This window comes from Bicyclus anynana, chromosome 16, assembly GCF_947172395.1.
Source record: "Bicyclus anynana chromosome 16, ilBicAnyn1.1, whole genome shotgun sequence".
Lineage (NCBI taxonomy): Eukaryota > Metazoa > Arthropoda > Insecta > Lepidoptera > Nymphalidae > Bicyclus > Bicyclus anynana.
The window spans coordinates 6,456,423-6,484,190 of NC_069098.1; the positions used below are offsets into that span (position 1 = coordinate 6,456,423).

The 27,768-nt window shown below is 36.6% G+C and overlaps 3 protein-coding genes across 3 annotated transcripts; all 3 read left to right on the forward strand.

Moving 5' to 3' along the window:
* Positions 1-12,362, forward strand: LOC112052222 (GATOR complex protein NPRL3). Its single transcript, XM_024091221.2, has 11 exons — positions 1-463; positions 1,653-1,865; positions 2,290-2,384; positions 3,004-3,220; positions 3,584-3,738; positions 4,718-4,849; positions 5,681-5,845; positions 7,098-7,287; positions 8,710-9,376; positions 10,129-10,322; positions 11,307-12,362. The coding sequence occupies exons 1-11, from the start codon at positions 265-267 to the stop codon at positions 11,459-11,461; spliced, it is 2,382 nt and encodes a 793-aa protein (XP_023946989.1). The 5' UTR covers positions 1-264; the 3' UTR covers positions 11,462-12,362.
* A 652-nt stretch (positions 12,363-13,014) lies between these two features.
* On the forward strand, positions 13,015-16,025 carry LOC112052223 (motile sperm domain-containing protein 1). Its single transcript, XM_024091222.2, has 4 exons — positions 13,015-13,240; positions 13,329-13,492; positions 14,445-14,608; positions 15,642-16,025. The coding sequence occupies exons 1-4, from the start codon at positions 13,120-13,122 to the stop codon at positions 15,829-15,831; spliced, it is 639 nt and encodes a 212-aa protein (XP_023946990.1). The 5' UTR covers positions 13,015-13,119; the 3' UTR covers positions 15,832-16,025.
* A 6,626-nt stretch (positions 16,026-22,651) lies between these two features.
* LOC112052221 (uncharacterized) lies at positions 22,652-26,908 on the forward strand. Its single transcript, XM_052886233.1, has 5 exons — positions 22,652-24,465; positions 24,563-24,985; positions 25,087-25,166; positions 25,444-25,580; positions 25,833-26,908. The coding sequence occupies exons 1-5, from the start codon at positions 24,388-24,390 to the stop codon at positions 26,234-26,236; spliced, it is 1,122 nt and encodes a 373-aa protein (XP_052742193.1). The 5' UTR covers positions 22,652-24,387; the 3' UTR covers positions 26,237-26,908.
* The last annotated feature ends 860 nt before the right edge of the window (positions 26,909-27,768 follow it).

Here is a 27,768-nt window from a genome sequence, read left to right on the forward strand (position 1 = left end):
CATGGCTCTTGAAAATTGCAGTTTGCGACTTTGCGTTTGCGTCATTTGTTTTTATAGATTTCTTTCACAGCACACAGTAGTTTTTGTTTTCTTTTAATTAGAAATAAAAAATTGATTTTTTACCAATTTATAGTAATAAAATGTGTAAACTTATAGTGGTGTTAATAAACAGAGAAGCGTTTCCATCACAATCTTACTATCCGTTCACGAATACGAATTTTCATTGATTCTGATTACAAAATATATTCCTTACATTATTTGGCCATGGAAGTTAACCCCTTGAATATATTCTTTGTTAAGTCGGACAGCAAAGGTGATAGGCTGCTATTTAGATATCCATATACATCTGAAAATAAGGATGAAAGTAAGCAGAAAAAATTTGGACAACACAATCCGTACGCCATAAGTTCTACGGAAGATTTGCTTCAGAATTCACAAACACAAACATCTAACATATGCAAAGGTAAGTAATTTAAATTAAATAAGTTTTGATTGCATAAAAACATGCCAACATAATATTATGTACAAGAATGTATCTGGACAACAACTATACATTTGTTTTACTTTTTGTCACTTTAAATGTCTATTAAAAGCTTCCTATAAAAAAGTAATATCATCTGTAGATACACAGATACATAATAATAAGCCTTTAATTTCAAACAACCTTTGGTATTCATAAGTTATAAATTTGATACGCTTACAGTAAGTCCCGCTGTTCATAGTGTCACCTGATATAAGTCTCCTTCAACTGCTACTGCACCCTGCCCACTGTAACTCTGGTCCAGCAAGGCCCCTGGGGATAGGCATATGTCATCTTCCCACCTTATAGGACATCCATCTTTTCTAGTACCAGAGTGTTAGCTGCTTGCTCCATATTTTGGTCTTGCAGCGTAACATGTGACCCATCCAACACCATTTCAAGTGGTCGATTTTTTTAAGAAAATCGGTAAGCTTGCTCTCAATTTCGGTGATTCTGTCAGTTAGTCTTATATATAGATACTCAGTTAAGTTGTGTTTTATAAATAATTAAACCTTGTTCTTAAGGTTCTTAGAGACAGCCATACTCATTTCTGTCACCAATCAGCAATGGTGTCTACAGGTTGAAGGACATGGTGTAATAGGGTAGGTGACCATGAAAACTAGTAAACAAAATGGGCTTGACACATATAATTTAGAGATCATCACGGCGGACAGCGTTTTTGACTGTCAAACTGACTGTTGAGTAGCAAGTCAAAAATATCTCTCTTTCATCATAATGAGACAGATGAGAGCAATATTTTCAATTGTGTTGCTATTGGTACACAATTTGGTGATTGTTTAACGCCAAAAATGCTTCAATAGCTAAGACCCTTGGGTGATCACTATACTATACTTAAGAAACTTACGGTTACTAGCAGGTTTTTGAGGGTGGCATGTATATCAAGATCACTTGTCGGAATGTGACTTGTATGGTTTTGATTCATAGTTTTTGTTTATTGCGTGAGAGGAGAAGGGAAAGAGACAGAGGTAGCGGATATTATAGGATTTCAGGAAGGTGAAAGGGACAGGTAGCTTTATTCGCGTTTTTAAAACTGTCCACAATTTGTCATTCTCTTGTCAAAGAACACTCTGGGAATAATATTAATTAAGAGAGATCTTAAATCTTGTTTCAGGTCAGTTAAGTGGATTTACAGATGAGATGCTTTCAACTCTGTTTGCTGTGAAGGCTGAACTTTGTAACAGGAAGTTTGAACTGAAAGTCAATGATGTCAGATTTGTGGGCCACCCCACTTTACTTCCATACAGAACTAATAAAGATGACACAGCTGCTATGATTCTAATAAACATTGTGTTTGCACTGCAGGCGTCGGCCAGCCATTCTATTGGTAAGTAGTGAAAATTATGTTATATACTAGCAGATTTGTGTATGTGAAATTCAGTTTTTCACAAATGCTGCACTACTACTACCTCTTTTATCTAGTAAAAAATCTAGTAAAATGGGTTCAGCCAATCCTGAGATTAGCCCAGACAAGCAAACAGAGAATGCAATTGCACGTTGTAGAGTCAACATCTCCTGAGGATGCTCTGGTTTCGGGGTGAAACATACATAGAGGGTGTTTTGTCGGCCCTGGGTGATGTTGTCACATAGGTTTGTCCGATTATCGCAGATGATAGCAAAATAAATAAATTATTATCTATTCATGATAATCTTCCGCAAAGTAACGCCTGCCTACGTAAAGTAATAATCTATCCAATGTTTAAAAAAATAGTCAGGCTTAGTTTTAATACTATCTCATTTTATTTTTACAGTTAAATGTTACTATGACTTGAGTAAAAGACTTGGTAAAGCATTAAGGCATGAAGAAAAGAGATGTTCCTATTTGACCGAAGAAATGAAAATTATGGTGAGATCAAGTTTCTTTTTCCATTATTTTTCACATCTGTTAAGTAAATCTCATCTAAATAAATGATAGATATTGTTATTTAACTGGTAATTATCTGAATTTCTACTATGATTTTAATAATCTAATTATTATTAGTTAAATTTTTACTAACTTCTACTATTTTATGTTGCACAACATTTTTAAATTTGCTAATGTGTTTTATACAAAATGCGCTTGAACCATGGACTTCTCAAGTATAAAAACTTACCAAGTTCCTATCAATCTTTATCTATTAAATGTAACATGACTTATTTTCGCATTTATAATATCAGTATGGATGGATTACAAAACAACCAACCCATTTTACCCTTAGAGTAAGTAAGCCTAAAAATATCATCAAAATGTACGCTAGCTATAAATACGTAAGTTATTGTTTGTGTGTTATGAACTGGGGAATTTTTTAAATTCTTTCACCAATGATACAAATATCATAGCATCTTTGGATTCACCGTATTAGTGTCGGGTCCATCGCGTGGCAGAGTATGACTTAGTTTTATGCCTGTATGCCGACGGAAATGGGAATTATGCTGGTAACTCCAGGGTTCAGCTAGTTATTAATATGTTAGGCTATTTATTACAGTTAGCTGCGCACGATGAGGTGTCAGCTCTGGACAGTGAAGTGAACTCAGGCGAGAATGACGATGAAGAGGAAAACTCGCGTCACTCTGTCAGCTCGACTACATTTAGCTTAGACAATGGAATGTGTGCTGTGCCTAAATCAGCTTTCCATCTCATATTGCAACGGAGCTCGCTGGCGAGATCTATGAAGTCTGTTTTTGAGGAGCTTAGTAGTACAGGTAAGATACAGAGGATCATTAAATGTTTTACTAATTAAAGAAATATATATTATATCTAGAAAAAGCCAATCTCCTAATATTATTACAAACACATTATTATTATTTTATTATTCTTTACAAGTTTAAGACTTCTGGCGTAACTAGTTACCACCCTACCGGTAAAGACGTACCGCCAAGCGACTCAGCGTTCCGGTACGATATCGTGTAGAAACCGAAAGGAGTTTGGATTTTCATCCTCCACCTAACAAGTTAGCCCGCTTCCATCTTAGATTATTCCATCTTAGATTGCATCATCACTTATCATCAGTTGAGATTGTAGTCAAGGGCTTACTTGTAAAGAATTTAAAAAAAATGGTTTTGCAGGTATAGTACAAGTTCGTATAAATAAATGGGTGCTTCTATCATTCTGCCTTCCTCATAAAGCACATCAAATACACAACAGAGGATTGATTATAGAACCAGAGACTATAGATAAATGTGTACAAAGGTTAAGGCCTTATCATGGCATTCTTCTTATGGTAAGATATTTGTTATTATGTTTTATTAAAATTCACTCAACACATTTTTAATAACGTACATTTTACTTGGGTAACTTGAATTTTGCATTATCTTGTAAGAATAAGTAGACAGAACATTGTTTACATAATGAAACTATTACCTTTAGGTTGATTTTCCAGTTTACATTAATGTGTATTTATGACTCTAGATAGCAGGGTTATTGCATATTGAGGACCATAACATCTCACATAATACCTACCTAGAGGGTAAAAAATATATAGATACTAGCGGACGCCCGCGACTTCGTCCGCGAGGAATTTTGTTGTTCACAAATCCCTCTGGAACTATAGATTTTTCCGGGATAAAAAGTTGCCTATGTGTTAATCCATGCTATACTATATCTCAATACCAAATTTCAACTAATTCGGTTCAGTAGTCGAGGCGTGAAAGAGTAACAAACATTCATATATTATCAAAATCATCAGTTTTCGCAAATCTCGGGAAATCGTGGATTTTTTCGGGATAAAAAGTAGTCTTATGTGTTAATCCAGAGTAAAATCTATTTCCATTCCAAATTTCAGCCAAATCGTTTTAGTAGTAGTGGCGTTAAAGAGTAACAAACATCCAAACAAACATCCAAACAAACATCCATACAAACATCCGTACAAACTTTCGCGTTTATAATATTAGTAGGATGTTTTACCCTCCCTCCAGTCCCAGTTAATATCAACTAGGGACAAAAAATACATGTTGATCTAGACTGGAAAATCAACCCAAATACTTACTTTTTTTAGAAATATTTGCTCACATTAACTTCTTTTTTCTGGGGTTAACACTGTATGCAGAGTAGTCCATCTCTTTTCTAATTATTCTTATGGTACAAAATATTGGTTGACATTTGTCTTTTTCTCTTCACGACTACTACTACATTCAAAGCCAAACAGACTTCCAAAAGTAGACTATACTCGGTAAACTTCAAAGTGTTCCTTTATTTCTCAGGTGAACCCCAATGATCTATTGGCGTCAATACCTTTAGACGGCAGTCCGGCGTTATTGCGCCTCATTAAGTTATACAGCCCCTTGAAAAGTTTGCAGACGCTAGCCATAGACGCCGGCCTAACACTTACTCAGGTAAACTATTTAAAGTGCACGTAAATTATGTTTAGGGGTGACACTTAACTCCAAAGGTTGAGCGCAGGGTAGCGTATAATATTTTTAAAAGGAATGGACTTTCATTTGACATCAGGTCTTCTTGGCAGATAGTAAAGTTAAAAGGCAAAATTTCTACATTCAGGAAGAAGTTTTTTTTATTGCAAATCATCATTATAAATTCCTTATTCTTTTATTTTTAATTTTAAAAAAGCCAGAGCAGCATTTTTGCATTATTATTAAAAAAAAATGTCCTAGGGCCTCAAAACATCAAAGTTCGACGAAAACTCGGTCGAAAAACGTGAAGTGCTTTTTTCTCTTGTTGAGTAAGTGCCGATGGTTCCATGTGGGACCACTACGGCGACACCGGGGGGGTTTGGGCGAGCGCAGAAGCATCACCTGATGAGACCCAAAGGCTGAAATAAAGATAGACGGAACGACTCTCTAAGGGTGTCTCCTGTGTGACTCGAACCTTGGCTTAGAGGGCTAGGGAGGGGGTAACCGTGACCTGAGTGAATCAGTAATGACGCCCCAAGATCGTGAGTTAGAAAAGCCACGTTCGGGTGAAGTCTGATATCGGGGACCTCTCGGGAAGCTGTACAGCTTGTGATTGTGTTGCCCGGGAAGCATTGTCGGTCGTCTGGATCGTAAAGGACGTGAAATTAATATCTTCCTTATAAAGTACCTAGCGGCTTCTTTCCGGCTCTTCTCAGCAGAACCTTTCGTAATAGTGTTAAACTTAAAGTTTCAAAAGTGCTTATAAACTAAGCCTACCTTGAAACAAATGTAATATTTCTGAATGTAAACTTTCAGGCATTCCAACTAACAGGGCACTTGGTGTACTGGGCGAAGGCCACTGTGATCTATCCGCTGTGTGAAGGCAATGTGTACGTGGTGGCGCCGGGGGCGAACGTTCACATCGACTCGCCGCTGGTCGACGAGTTCGCGAAGGAGTTTCCTGGATTGTGTTTGTTACAAGTAAGTGGTACAGACAACACTAACTTTGACGTATATTAAGTAACAATAAGTATAGGAAAGTTTATTTAGAACTAGCGCGTGGGAATCAATGTAAACTTTCAAACCCTATTTCACCACTTTAGGGAACGATTTTTAAAAAATCCTGAATCACATTATATTTCGTATTTTTTTAATGATTTATGAACGAATTTTTAAAACTGACAACTGTAAAAATGAAGGACTTTCCATACAAAGTTTCAACCTCAATTTCACTCTCTACTATTTTTAATTTAGGGTCAAAAAGTATGTTTTGCCCTAAGGTCCCATTTACCATTATACCAAAATTCTTAAACGGTTCAGCCATTTAGCCGTTAAAAGGTAACAGATTGCATTTATAATATTAGTATAGATTAAAAGCAAAAAATAAGGAGATCCGCAGAAGAACCAAAGTAACAGACATAGCTCAACGAGTCGCGAACGCTAAGCTGAAGTGGCAATGGGCGGGGCAAATTGTTTGGGGTCCCAAGGTACTGAAATGGCGAACCCGCACTAGAAACCGCAGTGTTGATCGACCTCCAACCAGGTGGACTGACGACATCAAACAAGTCGCAGGGAAAGCGAAAGCTGGATGCAGGCGGCTCAGGATGTCCCTAAAAAAGGCCTGTCCTGCAGTGCTCCACGTCCATCAGCTGATATAATGATGATGATGATGATGAAAGCAAGTCTTCTTGAATGAATGAATGAAATATACTTTGTTGTACACCAAAAAGAATAATAACAAGCAAGAAATTAACTTAAAAACTAGTGTACAATTGGCGGTCTTATCGCTAATGAGCGATCTCTTCCAGACAACCAATCGAAAAAGTGAAAATAAATACAAGTAATAATGAATAATGACGAGTGTACACATAAAAAAGTAGAAGATACATTTATTTATTTAAGCCTTTACAATCTAAATTACATAATATTTATTACATGCTTTATAGTTAAATTTCATCCCACTGCTGGGCAAAGGCCTCCCCTTCCTCTTCCATTGCTGATCGGAGAAGATACATTACACTTAGATAATAATATATTAAATCAACTTCTTCTTCATTCCTGGTCCTTTTCCGCACTTGGCCAAAGCAAGCAAGCAAGTCTTATTTTGTGGTGATTACACTTAGATAATAATATATTAAATCAACTTCTTCTTCTTTCCTGGCCCTTTTCCGCGCTTGGTCAAAGCTTATTTTGTGGTGTCAAGCGATGCCAAGATCTAATTATGGTTGTTCAGATGCTGAGCGAGTTCTCGCTGCCAGCGCCGCTTTGGTACGTGTCGCGCGGGGCGTGGGGCGCGCGGTGCGGCGGGCGGCCGGCGCGGCTGGTGGCGTGGCTGCTGCGGCGCCGCCTCCTGCTGCAGCTGCACACCTACGTGCAGTTCAACTCGCCGCACTGGCCGCACTGGCCGAGGAACAACATCCACGGTCGGTTTTATTTTTTTTTTTTGTTTATTCTTTACAAGTTAGCCCTTGATTACAATCTCACTTGATGGTAAGTGATGATGCAATCTAAGATGGAAGCGGACTAACTTGTTAGAAGGAGGATGAAAATCCGACACGACGGCTTCTACACGACATCGTACCGGAACGCTAAATCGCTTGGCGGTACGTCTTTGTCGGTAGGGTGGTAACTAGCCACGGCCGAAGCCTCCCACCAGCCAGACCTGGACCAATTAAGAAAACCTCAATCGGCCCAGCCGGGGATCGAACCCAGGACCTCAGTCTTGTAAATCCACCGCGCATACCACTGCGCCACAGAGGCCGTCAGTGTCTGTGTTTTTGAAGTATAACTTGGGTTTATTTCCGACGCCCAAAATTGAAAATGCTACACTGCTCGAGAAAAAGGGTTGTGTTTTAAAAACGCTATCGTGTGAACAAAGAGCATATTATATTTATTTATCTTTTATCTATATATATAAAAATGAATTGCTGTTCGTTAGTCTCGCTAAAACTCAAGAACGGCTGGATGGATTTGTCTTATCTTGGTCTTAAAATGTTCGTGGAGTTTTAGGGAAGGTTTAAAATGTGAGAAAAATTAGAATAATTGCCGGGAAAACCATAAAAACAACCCTTTTCTATTTCTCATAAAAACGTTTAAAAGTCAAGAGGTAGGGGTAGAGTAGTGGATAGGGTGCACACAAGTCAAAGCGAAGTTTGACAGGGTCTGCTAGTTTAAATATAAATATACATTTTTAATATTTCTTATTTTAACTTAACAGTGTGACATAAACTCGATTGAGTTTTTCCGCACACCGGCAATCGTCTTCAGCACTCGAGTTCGCAATCAGTAAACAACTTAAAATAACATCAGCATACACAACACATAAAATATAATACAATAATAATAACTTGAAATATAATACAAAAACGCATAACCGTTGCATACCCGAAGAAACAAATTAAATTATTATCCAATATATCTGGGATTACATTTATTGTATTTGAACGCTTTTTTAACGTCCATTAAAAAACCTCTCGTGGGAATGAGGGCTTACGCACCCTTGACTGGAGAGTGAATGCGTTACGAAAATAGTAATCGGAAAAGGCATGGAGAGGGAGAGCTAAAGATGTTTTACTTCAGTTATGTGGTCTAAATCACACGACTTGTTTTGCTTACTACAGCGAATTCTCACTGTACTACCTGAACTTTACAAGACCTCTATTGTTGTTTGCATTTTAACTACAGTTACTGCAGTCTAGCATATCAATTCATTGTGATATTAGGAAATAGGCTGTTCATATAGGTCTCACAGACCTGTCACAAATCCTGTGTATAAAGTTCCATGTATACTAAATCCAGAATATCTTCTACATAGTTACATATTGACAGAACACATGTAATTCCAGATGGGAAAGAATATATCTGCGAAAAGCACGACCTCTACTATCAATCAACCAGCGTTTCGTACTCGTCATTGAATCAAGTGCAACTAAACGTGCCAGAACCGGTCGAAACCAGGGAAAGCATCAACACCTTCCCCGACTCGGACGAGGACTACCCAACACAGAACAACCTCAACCAGACGGACTTCTCCCACACCCAACCCATAGTCATAGAATCTGAGAACACAAAATACGAGAAGTTCCACGAAATCGACTCCGCAAACCATTCTTTTGATGATGGCATTGATGTAGTGGACGGCGTGAAGCCTATCAACGGTTGCAACATCGACAAAATGCAGAAAATACAGAAGAAAGTACAAGGCAATTCTGTGGACAGTGGCATATCCAATAACATCAATGGCAATGGCATTAACGGATTGGAGAATAACCACGTCAACGGTCATGGGGAAAAAGAAAATGGCGACGTTAAAAAGACGTTGCCTTCAAGGTTGTCTGATTTGTCCTTGAAGGATAATGATGGTGTGCTGATGAGGGACACGAGCAGTGATGAGGACAGGTTTGGAAGTGAGCCTGATGTGTCTCCTCGATTGAAAAATGGCCACGGCTTCATGAATGGGTTGGATAAGAAAAATGGAGTGTCGCTCAATTTGAAACTGCAGAGTGAAATGAGGTTAGTAAAATAATGTTGAAAACAAAAATAACCTACTGTTAGGAATATGAAACATAATGTGTTTTAAATGTTTTGCTGTTTTTACTAAGTTAAATAAAGAGACATATCATCAGGCCTCATCAGATAGGCGTAGGCAAAGACCACATTCTGCGTCTTGCTGTGTTTCTTGCATGTTTTTGCTTCTTCCATTCTCATTATCATTTCAAATGACCTTAACAACGCATTTTCTTATTATTAAATATGATTTGTATGTCAGCTGTGACGTCATTATCGCAGTGGCATTGATTCCATACGGCCCTATTCTATGTGAAAGACGTTTCAGTTGCTTTGTAAAATGCACGAAAGCCGCCAAAAATATATTGGTGATAAATACCTATTTGTCCATGACAAGTTAATGTCCTTTGTATAAATTTTAAATGAATACAGCTTAATAAATGTTAGGAAAATATGTTAATCTTATTTTTGACCATATTCACAAATAAACATACAGAAGACATTGAAATAAATGAATTGATATTAATACTTTCGTACAATTTTTTGGTTTATGATTTCATTGACTTGTCCTTTATTTAGAATGGTCTGGATTTGATCTATATTGAGTTATTGTGGCTTTATTTGGATTGGAAGAGTTTTTTAAAAGATATGTTAAATATTCTTGCTGAAAAAATAACAATGTTCGCTAATGACAATACAGTCAAGTAATATGATAAGCCAGGTTATGGATAATGGTGATAATTAAAGATTCCTTCCAGTTTCCAATCCCCGACGGTATGGAGCGCGCCTATGGGTTGCGACGCGACTGACGCGTGTCGCGTGCCCAGCGACCCGCCTACTACTGAGTCCCTTCTAGACACGTTCAGCGCTGAAGAGAGAGTTGTACTGTCCACCATGCCCGCTTCTGAGAACCCTGACGATTTGCTACTACTGGCCCAGTTACATAAAAAAGGTGAGACATAACAGTTCGATCGTTTATAGTTACGCCACAGAGTAAAGAATTATCCAGAGCGTGTCTTTACAAGCAGCGTAGTGAAGCCGGTGAAACTATAATAATCAATAATTACCAATAAAAAAATATTCCATCTTATATCTTTAGTTTTTGTAAACAGTTTTTAAAATATTGAAAAACATAAGACGCTATTTTTCTTGAATAACATTGAATATTACTGATGCGACGCTTCGAGTCGTACTGACTCGAGAATGTATTCGTTTTTGAATTTTATATTTGAAGCGGCTACGACACCGCTGTATTCCGTGCACTCTATCTGTTTTATCTGTGGGTTACACTATGATCCTAACGAACTTATCGTCGGATAAGCGATTTAGCGTTCAGGTCACCTTCACAGTGAATCCACGGAAACATCCAAAGGAGAGAGTTCAAAATTGTATGGAACCCAGCGGAAATAAAAGAAGATAATATTTTTGACTATACAAATCTACGAATCTACTTTAATTCTTTCGAAATAATTCATTATCTCCCAAGAAATGCAACACTATTATGGGAAATAGTGGCGGATAGTTTTCAATGCAGTAATCGATTTGACATTTGCTGTCAATTGTCATGTCATAGTTGCTATAAGGGCGCCATCTTGATATAACTCAAAAACTAGGTTTTTATTTTATTTATTTCTTTTTATTTAGTTAGATTTATTCACTTTAATAAAATCCTTGTATTTTATAAATTTTAATGATACGGGGTACAAGAGTGGACCTTAAATGGACTATCTCCTTTTGTTAAGATTTTATAGAGCATTTTTATCTTATAAGGTATATATATATATACCCGAAATCTATTGCCGTATATAATATGTATATATTCTGTAATCTTTGTGGCCTTAGTTTTAAGCCTATGTAATCTAATAGTTATGTAGCTACTGTTACGCTGTTGATTACAAATAAATTTATAAAATAAAAAAAAATCTCTTCTTCCCAGGATACTTTCGAGGTGAACAACATTTGGAGGAAATAATGTTTATGGAGAACGTCAGTCGGTCTCAACTGATGCAGCTACTAGACAAGTTCAAGGATGTACTCATTACGTTCGAAACTGAAGACCCTGCCGTCGCCATGTTGTATCCGTATCAGTGATTTAGATTAAAAAAAAAAAAAGATTCCGACGAATTGATAATTTCCTCCTTTTTTGAAGTCGGTTAAAAATATAATAAATCGCTTTAGACCAGACAACTGAAGTAAAACTTGGTTAGCCCGCCCTATTACACTTTTCGTAACTCATTCACCAGCTTATTCCCGTATGTCTGTGCTGCAAGTTTTACTTCAAAAATTTTTTTTTTTTTTGGGTTCTGTACATTTGCAGTCAAATTCGAATAAAAATATTATTTTTTGTTATTGATTTATTTATTAAAGGCTCCAAAATTGCTTGTACTTGATGAAGATGACCATATAAAATCTTCTCTTGTGAGACTTTGACCTCGGTTTAGAAGGTATGACTCTAAAGGGCCTAGTAGGGAAAACGGTTTAAAAGCTTCTGAAAATTACAGATTCCGGTCTACACTCAATAATTATAATATTTTTACAAAATAGACAACAGTACGCGTAGGTATATTCTAAAAGCATTCTACAGATCTACAAAAAAATATTGTACAGAACCCGATCAAGGCGTGCGGTATATTTATACGTTGCTGTATTTTTCTACCAGACTACTGTATAACGTATAATACTAAATCTTGTACTGTACTTCTCACTGAGATATTTGTACTATGTATATAGCGTTATTTATCTTTATTAGTAAACCCAGCTTTATGTATGTTAATTAAAAGTTTATATCAAAATAAAAATATTAATTTTGCAATTAAAATTAAATATATTTGTATTTTATTTTACAATTGCACACTCAATAGAACAATTAAATGATTGTTTGTTATGTTTATTTTATTTCTTTGTAATTTGTTTAGATATAATTTTGTATATAAACAGACAGCTTTAAACTTGTTTCATTCGGTCTTAAAAATAAAATATTGCATATACGTGACAGTGGTGTTTTTTTGCCCACGACTGTATGGAAATGGTAGGTATAGTATAGGTAATCTGTTTGTGGTTAGATGATTATTGTGCAAACCAATGTCGCAAAATTATTCCAAATGATAACAAATAGGGACTCTGTTTGAAACCGCGCTGCAAACTAATTGCAGCAGACTGCCATGTCCGGTAACTTCAACCTGTTGAAATTTATCGAACTTTCATGATAAATATTCTTTAAGAGAGTTCCGTTTGGTAGGTATAGATGATTGATATGATGATGAAGCTACGAGTTAACTTCTTACGAATATGTCATCAATTGTCGACTAATAGTGGAGAAATCCATAGTTTACGAGTCGGTCAAGTACCTAGAAATCGAAACTATCGCTCTCTCATTGTGATGGGACGAAAGAGAGCGAAGGAGTTGTTTGACTAACGATGTCTATCATTTGCTATCAATAATAACCGAAGCTGTATATAATTCGTGATGCTGCAGAGATTTTTTTGGGAAAGCTCGTTCTTTCAAAATGTTCCGCCCGATCAGTTTTCAGTGACCGATTCCAAACCCTGGTAGAAAAAGTTGGTGTCTATGGTTTATCAACAGCTGACAATGACAAATCTATGATGACAGCTGACAGATTTCATGTCAAAACGCGCACGGCGCAGTCGCGCAGCTGTCACCTGTCAGTGTGTAGTGGTAATTTGTCAAAATTGTTATTGTTTTTATTCTTTGTCTGATCCTGAACACATTTCAGAAAAACTTGAAAAAAATGAAGAATTTTCCAGTATTCGTTTTCCCGGTGTCGTTAGAATTCTTTATAAATGCAAGACATACTCATAAACAGTTACTTACAGTTTATAATCCATATGACTTCTCCGTTAATTTTAAAGGTAAAAAGATTCAAGAAAGTTCATAAGTTTTATATTGTAAATATTACCATATGGTGAATTTTTTTTGGATTATTCTACTTTCTTACAGTGTTAAGCACATCTCCAAACAAGTTTACCGTGGTTGACCCTGAAGGTGTTATAGCTCCACACAATTGTATAGATATTGTGGTCAGGTTTTCTCAAACGGCTGTGAATCGTGGTAATACAACAGAGAAGTTTCGAATTACAATGTATGACAGAAATACACAACAGGTATTACTTACAATTTGCTCATTACTATATTGAAGTCAATATTTTAGAAAAAGTTGGTACTACTGTTTACCCAACTTTACAGGATAGCTATGTTTGAATATATCTTATTATTTGGTACTCTAAAAAGTGTAATAACTAAGCTGTTTGACAATTTTTCTATGAAACACTTAGATTTTACAGAACCCACTTAGGATTCTCTAACATGGTGTATAGTTTGTCTCATTACTTTTTATACTATAAGGTTTTGATTTATTAATTATCTTTTAAGTTTCTTTATTATCATTTAAAAGATTTTGATATAATTTTGCCAATCATATCAAAATCTTTATTAATTTTAAATCTTTATTAAGTAAAAGATTTTACACTTAATAAAGAGACAATGACTTGATAATTAGGATAAGGAAAAGCAGATGATGATGACCTGATAGTGAACTGATAGTTTTCTAAATTAAATTATTTTCTTAATTTTTTATTGTATTTTTGAAAACATCTGTTAAGGCCAATCATTATATACTAATACTAGCGGACGCCCGTGACTTCGTCCGCGTAAAATTAGTTTTTCACAAATCCCTCGGAAAGCATGAATTTTTCCAGGATGAAAAGTAGCCTATGTGTTAATCCAGAGTGAAATCTATTTCTATTCCAAATTTCAGTCAAATTGCTTCAGTAGCCGCAGCGTAAAAGAGATTAACACAGGCTACTTTTCATCCCAGAAAATCCATGGTTCCCACGGAATTAGTGAAAAATTTAATTCCATGCAGATGAAGTCTAGTATATTATAAAGATATGATTGTTTGTTGAATAAGCTCTGAAACTACTGGGCAGATTAAAAAAAAATCTTTTACCACTCTAATTTATAGGCTATATTTTTATTTATATATTCCCACTGGAATATAAACAAAGGGTAAATTGTAGAGTGTTTGTTCATAATACAATTTGTTTTAATTTCCAGGCCCTGGGTAAGAGAGATATTCCTACAAAGTTAATAGAAGGTGAACCATCTAACACAAATCCAGAAAGTTTAGGTGATAGTTTTCATCCCCTGACTGGGAAAGCAGCCCAGTTGAGAACAGAAGAGCATACTCGAGTTACCTGCAACCATCCAACACAACACAGGTATCTTTTAGCCTTCTATAAAATCATAGTTTAATTATTAACAGCCTGTCCAACGCTGCTACGGCGCCTACGGTGCCCGTTCTAACACTATGATTATCAGCTCTTTGGCTGGTAAGCACAAGACTTTTTCGCATTTTGTGTTGCATTATTTTTTTTTGTCATAGAAGCAAATGCTTGGCTGAAACTACTCTTGGTAGTATGAAATGACGTATGATGGAACACATTTTCCTAAATATATAGAAGAAGTCTACATTATACAATATTACACCACCTTCTAACTAATGTTGGATAATAATAATAGCCTTTATTAAACAATCACAAATATCTTAAAATTATTTACAAATTTATTTGATTGACACCGGCGTGTTGAGATTGTCGTGCTTTACAGCATAGGCCTCCCCTAGAGCCCGCCACACTGATCGGTTATTTGCATATCTATTCCAGGCGACACCTGCTATTTTTATGACATTGTCCTCCCATCTACGACGCTGGCTTCCTCTGTTTCTTTTCTGGTGCCTTGGGCACCAAGCTGTTATCTCTCTTGACCATTTATCCTTCTTACTTCGAATCAAATGTCCTGCCCACTTCCATTTTTACTAATTCCCACTTCCCACTTCAACTAATGTTGGATAGTCTAAACATAAGTTTTATCACTCTCTTACTTTATGTCACGTGACAAAGACAATATTTGTGATTATGCTACATACACTGATCAGTAGGCAACAAAAAGGGCCCTAAATGCCAGGGCTTTATACTATTACATATGTCACTAGCGTGTCGAAAGTAAGGCGGACAAAAGTGACTTGATTTAATTTAATCTGTAAATCAATCAATACCTAAATATTGTCTAAAATCAAGTTGTGTGTTCAGGAAGTGTAAAAACTTGTTTACTTACATAATTACAAACTGTAAGTAAACACAAAATGCATGTGTGTCAGTGGACTAGCTAAATCCATTTAACAGTGATTTTGTTGGCACGTAACATATCTTAAAGTATAAAATCTTTGAGCAAATGTTTGTTTTTTTTCTACAGAGAACATCAACCTATCAATGTGGTAGCCGTAGCCGTCAGTGTATGCTGTATAGCCGCATTGCTGTTACCTACACAACCCGAGCAGATAACCAAGTCTCAATGGCCAGAATGGCTACACATTGGCTCCAATCTCAAGTTAGTGTTCTCTTTTGTGCTTGGACTAGTTAGTATGTTGGTTTTAAGGCCTTAACTTAAACTGGAACTTCAATGTATATTGTATATATATGAGTATGTACATTCTCCTTTTAAAATAAAACAGCTGAAAAAACACTACTATTTGTACAGCTGGTGTGTTGTTTAAAATGGCCTCGAGTAGGCAACTTTTTATGAATATAATAGGGTAGGTATCTTATATGGTTTATTTAATAAATACATATTTCCTCACTTTTGTTAGTATTACTGCACATAACATTACTGTAATAAAGGTATTTAGAGTAATTTTGCTGGGGCGATAAGTTCTAATATTCTCAAGTAAATGTTTAAGCCGTGATAGCCCAGTGGATATGACCTCTGCCTCCTATACCGGAGGGTGTGGGTTCGAATCCGGTCCAGGGCATGCACCTCCAAACTTTCAGTTGTGTGCATTTTAAAAAATTAAATATCACGTGACTCAAACGGTGAAGGAAAACATCGTGAGGAAACCTGCATACCAGAGAATTTTCTCAATTCTCTGCGTGTGTGAAGTCTGCCAATCCGCATTGGGCCAGCGTGGTGGACTATTGGCCTAACCCCTCTCATTCTGAGGAGACTCGAGCTCAGCAGTGAGCCGAATATGGGTTGATGACGACGAAATGTTTAAATAATATGATTGTGGGTTTTTCTTTATATTTCTTTCTTAATTTTTAGAGATTTTTGACTGTGTTCTTCAAATTTTTAATTTAAAACATGACAGTTTTTTAAATTGTGAAAACCTGGAAATATCTTTCTGAGTAATCATTATTATTGTATACTTACTGAGCTGCTAAATAATATTATTATCATTGCCCAATTTATTTATTTAGGAATTTATTTATTTTTACGAAATTCAATAAATAAAAAAAATACATACATACAGCCAAACATAGAACCTTTTTGGAAGTTGGTTAAAAAGGATACATCCACAAGATAAATACATATCTGTAGGTGTACATTGTCTTAATATTAACTGCACACACACATTTTAAATTGCCACTTTAAAGCTTTTAATTTATTAATTAAAAAACTGTCTTATGTTTACTAAACATTATATTTAACCTGTTCTATTGTAAATATAACCGTTTTCCCCCCAAAGGGCAGAAAACGATTATTTAGGTTTCAGCCGAAGCTTGATCCACTTACGAGATTACCCTCCAAATTTTGCCCGTTTGCAGTGTTCCTACCCTACATTTCATTGGGTAATGAGGTTTTGACATAACATCACGCCGTCATCGGCCGGCATGTCGCTTGACAGTTGTCAATGTCAATCAGTACTCTCGTAAGCCGGCAAGGCATGAAATTTTAGTGGATCAAGCTTCGGCTGAAACCTAAATAATCGTTTTCTGCCCTTTGGGGGGAAAACGGTTATATTTAGGTGTTCGAGCCTTCAGCTTGATCCACTTACGAGATGTGTTTATATTCTGCCGGCGATGGCAAGGCGTACTGTGATGACCATTTTTATGATAGTAAAAGAAATGATAATCATTATACATGTAAATTAATGATCAACGACGTTTAAATTATCAGTATATATCAGTATATTATCAGTGATTATCATAGAGACAAAATATTTTTCTCATCTCTGAAGTAATTAACTAGATATCAAATTTAATTGATATTAAAATTATTGTCATTTAATTAATCACAGTTATTAATGTAGATTTCACCCAAAAGTAACACACATATTTTTATTAATTGCTATTTTATTTAATGGTAAAAACAAAACCTATACAACCCATATATTCATTTAAATTGGTGTAAATATGCTGCACTTAATGCTGTAAAGTAGTACAGTAAACCTCAAAACATCTGAGGAACTTCTTCAAGACAGCGTATTGACTACCTACTTTAAATTTCTATTGTATTTTATTAAATCTGTATTTACAGATGCTTTTAAAATTATCTGAGAAAGCTGAAAACGTGCTAATTTCAATAAGCTTCGCAGTTATACCGAAATAACTGCGAGCAGCTACTTTAATCTTTGTCTTCTGCTAGACATAACAAACAAACCAGATTCATTGACATGTCCAATAATTTCTTTACCCAAATATAACAAATTTGTAATATCAGTTTGTACTAATAGATATAGCCCTCTGACTACATAAAGTTAACCAAACCAATGTTTGATCTGTATTTTGTCAGAACCGTACTGTGTATAGTCAAAACATGAACTCTCCACTCAAGATAAAAACAAGGAGTGCTACTTAAAATAAGCTATCAGTTGAGTATTTAAATAGACTCATAGGCGACCAACCATGTTAGAGGTTTTGGTTTTAAAATTGGTTTCAATGCTAGTCTAACTTTAGGTTGATCAAGTACCTAGGTAATTATCTACTCGATAATTTTTGGGTTTATAAACCTATTTGACTAAGGATTTCTAAAGATCAATAGTTCTGAGTACGAGTTCTGATTTATTTATTAAGTATTTGCTAAAATGAAGTCCTACCGAAGTAGGATCTAACTGTTAACCCATTCCAACATATCCAGGCTTGATTACACGTATTAATTGTGAATTTACGCCAAGCTGTTTCTAAAATATTCTGTCCTCTGTTGCCAAGGACCTTAGTAGTACAGCAAGCACATACAATATGTTACTGAATGTGACCTGTTGGTACTCGCGAAAGAAATGTTAGATTGTTAATTGTAAATGGTTGGCTCTTGGTGCTCTGGTACAATGGAGACCTGGAGAAGAGGAATATCATAAACTTTCTCTCCTATCTGGAGCTACCAGAAGATAGGTTCTCAAGCAGTGATTAAGATGTCTCGAATTGAAGGTACTAGCGTTGAAGATGGAAATAAGCTAGGGCCACCACAGCCATTAGTTTAAGTCTTTGCTGAAGACGTCGACGAATGGGCAATACTAGAAAAGCAATCATATTTTAGATTGGTTAGATCACTGCCCTTGTACTGGTAAACAAGTCTACTTCTGGTTTTTCCATCACCTTGAATGTTGTCTGAAGAGCTTCGTAACTTTAGAATTTAATCTAGCAATTCTAATAATCGGTATAGACCCGTCTATAATCCCAGAAAAGTACCTGGCTTAGGTATATTTGAAGTTGGTTAGCTAAATCTAGAATTTACTGCTTAATGCAAAGAGGTATAGATTTATATATTTGTTATCTTCTTGAAATATTGCATACAGTTTTTTCTATCTAAGGTCCTTTCTCACTCTCTCTCTCATAGAAAATCCAATACAATCCATAATATCTCTTTAAGCTTGTGTCAAACATGTTGCCGTTCATTTTAGAAACTGTTTTTGAATATTAAGTTTCTTATAGTTCTCTACTGAATCCTACTGCATCTGATGTTATAAAATTTCAAGTAGATGGTCTTCTCTAATACGTATGCAGATATACTGTATAATGTTTACTGAATGAGGCGAGGAGCATGCATAATTTATAAATATTATACACTGCTATAACAGTTGCAAGCCACCATGCCCACCAGCGAAATTTCTTTATGAGTAAGTAGCATTTCTTGACTGTTCTTTTGTACTGTCTTTGGCGACATACAGGCGATTTTCCTATTTGTGTTGACATGAGATTGAATTTCCGATAGTTTATATAGATACCACCCAATATTGGGTAGCTGTATCTACCACCTATATGATGAATAGAGGCAGTATGCTTGAATCGTTGTTAAAAAGAATATCATCTATAAGTAAAGTAACTAAGTATAAGTAGGATGAAATCTGAATTACTTAGCTAAATATATATCCATTAACAAATCTATACAGAGTTATCATTCTACAAAGTAGACATTTTTCAAAAGTTTAAGAACAGAAACCGTCTATGAGGCAGGGAAAGATGTGGCTTGTGATACCTTTGCCTGTACATTCAAGATATATAAAGCGACGGAATGATTGTATCGGCAAATCAAATAAGCTTTTGTGGGCAAGAGTAATTAATTAATACGGCCATATTTTCCCCTTGAAGGAGAAGGAAATATTTATTCGTTCCTAACTCTCTTAATTTCCCCACAATATATGTATTATATGAAAAAAATTCCATAGATTAATTTTAAATCTATCATATATGACAGATTGACAAACTTAGAGAAGAAATGCAAACAAAGTGTAATTTTAGATCCAGGCACACTTAATTAAGTGCATGAATATTTTGAGCACTAAGATCTTTTCTGACTTCAAATATAATTTATTTATTTTTCCTTCTCATATTTAGTTCGTGGACATTTTCTCGAGCCAGAGCTTCTATGGAGTGACCTGTTTTAATTGGGTCTGGTACCGGGAATCGAACCCGAGCCTTTATGTGTGAGCCAAGTATCTAGCCAATAATGACTAACCCATACCGGAAAATATTTATTTATTACATCTTGCATTTTAATATGATAAAGCCAGTTGACTTTCGGTGGCTAAATGGGTGTTTTACAGTGAAATACATTGCAAAAGATTGTGGAATCTCTTATTTGAGGCTTTATATATAGGTCTCAGGCATTGTATGATTTCCACCCTTTTTGTATCTAAAGTGCAGTCATGTATCACGAGTATCTGAAGTGCAACATTTACTGTCACTGTCACTGCATTATGAAGTGATTGTCTGTGAACGCGGGATCATCTTTGCTAATGCACTATTTAGTATTATCTTCAGTCAAGTGAAGACTGGACTGTTGTTGTATATTCGAATATTCGCGAAGCTTCTGGGAATGATATCCTTGCTTGGCTAGGAATTTTTACTGCATGTCCCATTTTGCTTTAAGATAAAGTATTTATCAAAATAAAAAGATTAGTTTCCTGGTCTTGCTTGTCTTGCTAAGATAATCTTCTAACTGAACGGGAGCAATCCAACAACATTCAGTATTTATATACTCTAATAACATCGTATGATGCTTGGTTCTAAGATTTTATTACGTTGCTCCAATAAACTTTCTGTGCAAAGTAAATTTTTCTTCCGATACAGTCAAGACGAGGCAATTTCGTCCATAAGGAAGGCCATCAACTGGATCTCTTAAAATATACAAAGCCTCTCAAAATAGAGGAAGGGCAGTAAGGACAAAGAACATCCGTTTTAAAGAACCTATACCTACGTATGCATCGATCAGAAAGATTTGTTTCATTGTTGAAAGTAGGAAATAAATCAGGACTCACAGCAGTAGTTAAATAATTATGTTAGCTTCAAATGATAAGTATGCTTTTGCGTTCTCTAAGCCCATGCGAGCTTTAGACACTATAAACATGCGGTAGATGGAAAGTAGGTATAGTGAAACGCAGTAAACGCGTAATTTTCATATTCCACTGAAATCTTTTCTTCGAACACATCCAGGTTTGATGTGTTACCAAGGAGCTTCAATATTGATAATAAAAATTCATTTAGCATAGCATTTATAACTTTCTTAAAGACTCCCAATTAACTTGAGTTTACATACGTTATGTATTCCATGATCTATAAAGATCGTCATTAAGCTGATTACTGACGTTCAGGGACCCTGGTAATTGAAAAGTACCCAAATACGCGCCTTAGACTTCAGGCGCGCAGCCGACAAGGCAGCTGTCAGAGGTTACTTAAAGGACAAGCAAATAGCAAATAGCTGACAAATAGGCATCGTAAACGCCGGCCGTCTCAGCCAAAGCATCGACGGACAACTCAGATGACGTCTCAGTTAGCGAATCAGCCGTGCAGCCGACATTCCAGGCGACGCGTTGGTCAACATCCCAGACGACGCGTCAGCCGATATTTTAGACAACGTCTCAATCAGCGAATCAGCCGACATCTCAGACAACACGTCAGCCGACATCTCAGATGAAGTCCCATTAAACGACACCTCAGCCAACGTCTGAGCAGCCGACGTCTTTGCGGCCGACGTCTGCACAGCCGACGTCTCAGCCGACGTCTGCACAGCCGACGTCTCAGCCGACGTCTGTACAGCCGACGTCTCAGCCGACGTCTGTACAGCCGACGTCTGTACACCCGACGTCTCAGCCGACGTCTGTACAGCCGACGTCACAGCCGACGTCTGAGCAGCCGACGTCTCAGCCGACGTCTGATCAGCCGACGTCTCAGCCGACGTCTGAGCAGCCGACGTCTCAGCCGACATCTAGGCTGACGTCTCAGCCGACGTCTGAGCAGCCGACGTCTCAGCTGACGTCTGCGCAGCCGACATCTCGGCCGACGTCTCAGCCGACGTCTGAGCAGCCGACGTCTCAGCTGACATCTGCGCAGCCGACATCTCGGCCGACGTCTCAGCCGTAGTCTGAGCAGCCGACGTCTCAGACGACGTCCCAGGTGGGACGTCATCTGCTCATCATTCAGTAGGACTATACAGCGAGTCTGCCGTCCGAAGAGCGGGCATTCGCTAAGATGAAAAAGAGAAAAACTCTCATTCAGTATAGATCTACATAGCATGTCTGCCGTCCGAAGAGCGGGCATTCGCTAAGATGAAAAAGCTTGTCGGGAGTCACGTGGACACTCGACAGCGAACAATACACATCGGTCGTACAAGATGGCTACGATTTTTTCGTTACTGTCTTCATTTGGTAACTAGATCTATCCAGCGAGTCTACCGTCCGGAGAGCGGGTATTCGCTTAGAATTGAGAATAATCTCTCATCTAACTAGACCGTTGACAAAAATATTCTCCAACAAATTTCACTGTGCACTATCACTATTTATTAATATTCACATTTAACACTGCTCACTTAACAAAATTTGAAGACGTACTGATTGACATTGACAACTGTCAAGCGACATGCCGGCCGATGACGGCGTGATGTTATGTCAAAACCTCATTACCCAATGAAATGTAGGGTAGGAACACTGCAAACGGGCAAAATTTGGAGGGTAATCTCGTAAGTGGATCAAGCTGAAGGCTCGAACACCTAAATGTATTTATAAAACTATTTAATTATAAATGGGTATTAATAATAAAAAATTGTTTTTTTTTATTTGCCATAATTTGTGTCTCACACAAAATTGACAAACACTACTTTGTTTGTATGTGTAGGTACTACAAATTGATAGTACTAAAAGTGTGAAATATGTTATGTCTCGTAATTACAAAATTTGCTTATATGTGTAATCTTATAAGTCTGATTTAATGTTGTTTGCACATTTTCTCTGGTTTATATATATATTACACGCGGCACAGTCAAATTTGCATCAGTTTGGATTGTTGCAAGAACCAGCTCATGACTAAGGGCCTTGTTTAGGTTCGAAACTAGTCAGGCATACTCCGATATTGTATCACTTAAGTTTTAGCTGTGCTCCATAATAAATTAATATGAATTGCACTCACAATACTTTAAATTTTATATATATTACCTATGAATCTGCTCTAAATCTCTGAATACAAGTTTAAAGTTTGGTGCTCAGTTAAACATAAAATTTGTATAACAAATTATTATGCATGACAAAATTATTTTGTACCTGTGTATATATATGGAAAGTCTCTAAGACACCAATTCTTAAGTAAAATTATTTAAAATACTTAATTTTAATTTTTTTTTAATGTTTGATTCGCATTTTTATAAGCTATTTTAAAATTTCTGACTACAAAGCGAGTCGTTGATTAAGCGTAGCATAAAGATATGTCATATGCCTGGGTATTAAGAACGCTTTGAAGGTGTTTGTATTGTATGTATTTTATAATTTATGACAATTATTAATGTGTTTGTTGGTTAATTTAATTTTTGGTTCGTGGGACCATTTTGTTGTATTATAATGTGATTCATGCCAAATATATGTTTTATTTATGGTACATTTTCTTTTATTTGCTAATCTTTGCGGCCCGTACCAGGAGGACTGACAACATCAAGCGAGTCGCAGGGATTCGCTGGATGCAGGCGGCTCAGTATCGTGATGTTTGGAAGTCCCTACAAAAGGCCTATGTCCTGGAGTGGACGTCCATCGGCTGACATGATGATTATTATACAGTGTAGGAAGTTAATAACATCTTTTTAAGTAACAAAATATTGTGATATATATTACTAAGAGCGTCCACGGCGCTGAACTCTTTGAGTGTGAACTTGAATCATATCAGATAAGATAAGTAAGCCTAATTTTCTTATTTTATTCAATTTCAACAAAAAAGGTGCATTAATTTTACTTTTTTCGTTATTTGGTCTGCTCCCAGCACTTGGTAGATGACAACTTTCTCAATACAAACAGTAGTGTGAGGGAGATTCACTCTAATGCTGTTCCCTCAATAGTGCAGGTCAGTTTATTATGTTTTTATTTGTGTGTTAACTAACAATAGTTGTTAATAACAATTTATTTATTTGCTAAACATGGCAATAACAGATACATCAAATACAATGAATACCTAATTCTCCAGTCAAGACACTTATAGCAGCATTACTCACAAGCAGTGACTATTGGTATATTTACAGATGTGCATGATATGCCTGGACACTGACAGCAAGCTATCTCTAATGAGCAAACACAATTTGGAGGAGGCATATGAACAGACTGGACTGTCTGTAAGTTGACAATCAAATTGTACATTCAAGTCCATAATATTATTTTTTTCTGTTTATCAGTCATGTGTGTGTGCAGTTGTTTCAGTTGTGTCATCGAGCAAACCTGAAGCAAACACTCTGTGTGCTGTGTGCTCAGAGATTGATGAACTTCAGTAGATTTAGAGACTTGAGCTTGAGAGCCCATTCACTGATGACAGACTTAGTTGAACAATATGAATTAGTGAGTACTTAGTATTAAAAATTACATTTATATGTAAACCTGAAACATACAGTCTTGAGGAGTTGATTGTTTGGTGTTAACATTGACCTTGTTTCAGAATAGTATACAACACAAAGAATTGCTGAACTGCACAAGTGCACATCTGAAGTGTAATTTGACACAAACAACATTAGAAGCTAACCATTGTGACTTGTACATAGATCACACTGATGAAGAGGAACAGACAGCAGCAGACGAATCTGTAGTGGGAGGTGTTGCAACAGTTGTGGTGAAGAAAGAAGGCAGTTCTGACTCCATGTCGAGTGCTGATAACTTGGAATTGGCACAAGAAGATGACAATCACAGAGACAATTCCAATAATGACTGTGCCTCTGATGATAAATGCTCTGACAGGAGCATAGAGTTGGAGTCCAGGCTACTGGATGGAGTTATAAGTAAAGCTCTTCGTAGGAAAGCATTTTGTTTTGAGGACTTTGTGCAAGAGCCTGCATACAAGGATCACATGAGCAAGCATATCCAGGTGACTTCTCAACAGAGGTGGTATATAGCGTGTTCATATCTATCATACAACATCCACTGTGGACAGACAGACATGTTGTAAATGAGTTTTATATTTGACAGAATGCTGCATGTGCATCACAAGTGTGCGAGCCTCGTGCAGCTGTGAGCCACAGCTGTGACTCACTCGTGCTGCAGAACAAGTCAGTATACAATACTAGTGTCATAACACTTCTTGTGGACTACAACAAGTCTAAGACAATGTGCTGCCGGTGTAATTACAGGCCCATGAGGCTCCACACCTATGCCACAGGTTGTTGGACACAGGGGGGCACTTTGTAGGACACTCCTTGCACGCCCTGTGAACTATTGCACCATCAGGTGGGCCATCTGCTTCGTCCATTCGGTTACTTCAAATAAAAATCGTGTTATTGTGGCTCTCAAGCTGGCAAACTCACATTCTCCTGCTATGTTTCACAGAACAGGAAGTCGGAGGCTGAATGATGTCCCTCCCCCGGCTGCAAACTCACATTCAGCTGCTATGTTTCACACAACAGGAAGTCGGAAGCTCAATGATGTCCCTCCCCTGGCGGCTGCAGACTGTGCTCAGCCTTTAGGTATGTGACTGAGTGTTTACTTACAAAGAGAGAATCACAACCTTTTGTGTGCCAGAAAAACTAATATTTCTTTGAAATATGACCATTACTCCTGTCTCAGCAAGCATGGAGGACAATAGTTCAATAGCCAGGGATCGAACCCTGCACCTCTGGCACTATAACTGTTCTGAGACTTATATTATTAAGCATCATTGGCTGTAGGAGTCATAAAGGTTTGTTGGAGTAAATTATAAGAAGAATGTTTTGTTTCAGTAACTCCACTGTTTGCGAGACTTGCTGCAAGTAACGAGAACAAAGTGCAGGCAACTGAAGAAGCAGGTGTTATTCAAAATAGTGAAGAATTCCTTGAAACTAACGTTGATGAATTGAACAACCGATCTTCTAAAAGTGGCACCAAACACTACACAGATACAAATTGTGTAGTCCAATTATACGATATATTCAAGAAACCCAACAAAGTTCTACTTGGTGAGAATCAACGCGTGAGACTTCACATTGCTGCCAAGTCTTACTCTTGTGAAATATGCAACTATAAATGTGTACATAAAAGTAATTTATTATTGCATATTAAACCCACACTGGTGAGAAGCCATTTTTGTGTGAGATATGCAAATATAAATTTGCACGAAAAGGTCATTTATTACAGCACAAAATAAGCCACACTGGTGAGAAGCCATTTTCCTGTGATATATGCAATTATAAATGTGCACGAAAATGTGATTTATTACAGCATATTAAAACCCACACTGGTGAGAAGCCATTTTCCTGTAAGATATGCAATCATAAAAGTGCACGAAAAAGTAATTTATTAGAGCACATCAAAACCCACACTGGTGAAAAGCCATTTTCCTGTAAGATATGCAATTATAAATGTGCACAAAGAGGTTATTTATTACAGCATATTAAAACCCACACTGGTGAGAAGCCATTTTCTTGTAAGATATGCAATTACAAATGTGCACGAAAATATATTTTATTACAGCATATTAAAACCCATACTGGTGAGAAGCCATTTTCCTGTGAAATTTGCAATTACAAATGTGCACAGAAATATAAATTATTACAGCATAGTAAAACCCATACTGGTTATAAGCCATTTTCCTGTGAGATATGCAATTTCAAATGTGCTCATAAAAGCAGTTTATTACGGCACTTTAAAACCCACACTGGTGAGAAGCCATTTTCCTGTGAGATATGCAATTTCAAATGTGCAGATAAAAGTAGTTTATTACGGCATATTAAAACCCACACTGGTGAGAAGCCATTTTCCTGTGAGATGTGCAATTATAAATGTGGACAAAGAGGTGATTTATTACACCATATTAAAACCCACACTGGTGAGAAGGCATTTTCCTGTGAATTATGCAATTACAAATGTGCACGAAAAGATCATTTAGTACGGCATTTGAGAACCCACAGTTTACAAGAGCAGTTGTGAGATATAATTCATGCATGTGTGCGTGACATGTGCATGTAGACGTACCCGGCAAAGGACAATGCACAGCTCCCATACACCTGCAGTTGTGCTGCACCAAATCTTACACAGATACAAATAGATTAAATAATTGTTTAGTCCAGTTATATGATATATTCAAGAAACAACAAAGTTGTACTTGGTGAGAATCAATGCGTGGGACTCCACACTGCTCCCAAGTCTTACTCTTGTGTGATATGCAACTATAAATGTACACATAAAAGTAATTTATAATGGCACATTAAAACCCACACTGGTGAGAAGCCATTTTCTTGTGAGACATGCAATGCACAAAAAGTTCATTTATTACGGCATATGAGAAGTTACCATCTGTTAACCCTACAGTAGGAGCGTCTTTTAAAATGCACGCACTCGTGGTAACTAGCTTTTCAGCGCGCTACTAAACGGCGAAAACTTAACGGACGATTAATCTACGAATTATTAACGTTTTTTGGTGAGGACGGCAAAATGCTCATAACAAGCCCATTCTAGGATTGGCAGATTTTACAGGAACAAAGTTTTCAAGTTCACTCAACATGAAAAATAAAACGAATTGCAAATACTTAACAACTATTAGTTATTTTTCTTGTAAGTTAAATGAAATAAAAGATGATTAACTATTAATAGTTTATTAATTACTTAGTATCTTACATATTTTTTAATTCTATTAGGATCGTAATTCCCTGCATATGGTCGAGCAAAAATTATTATAAA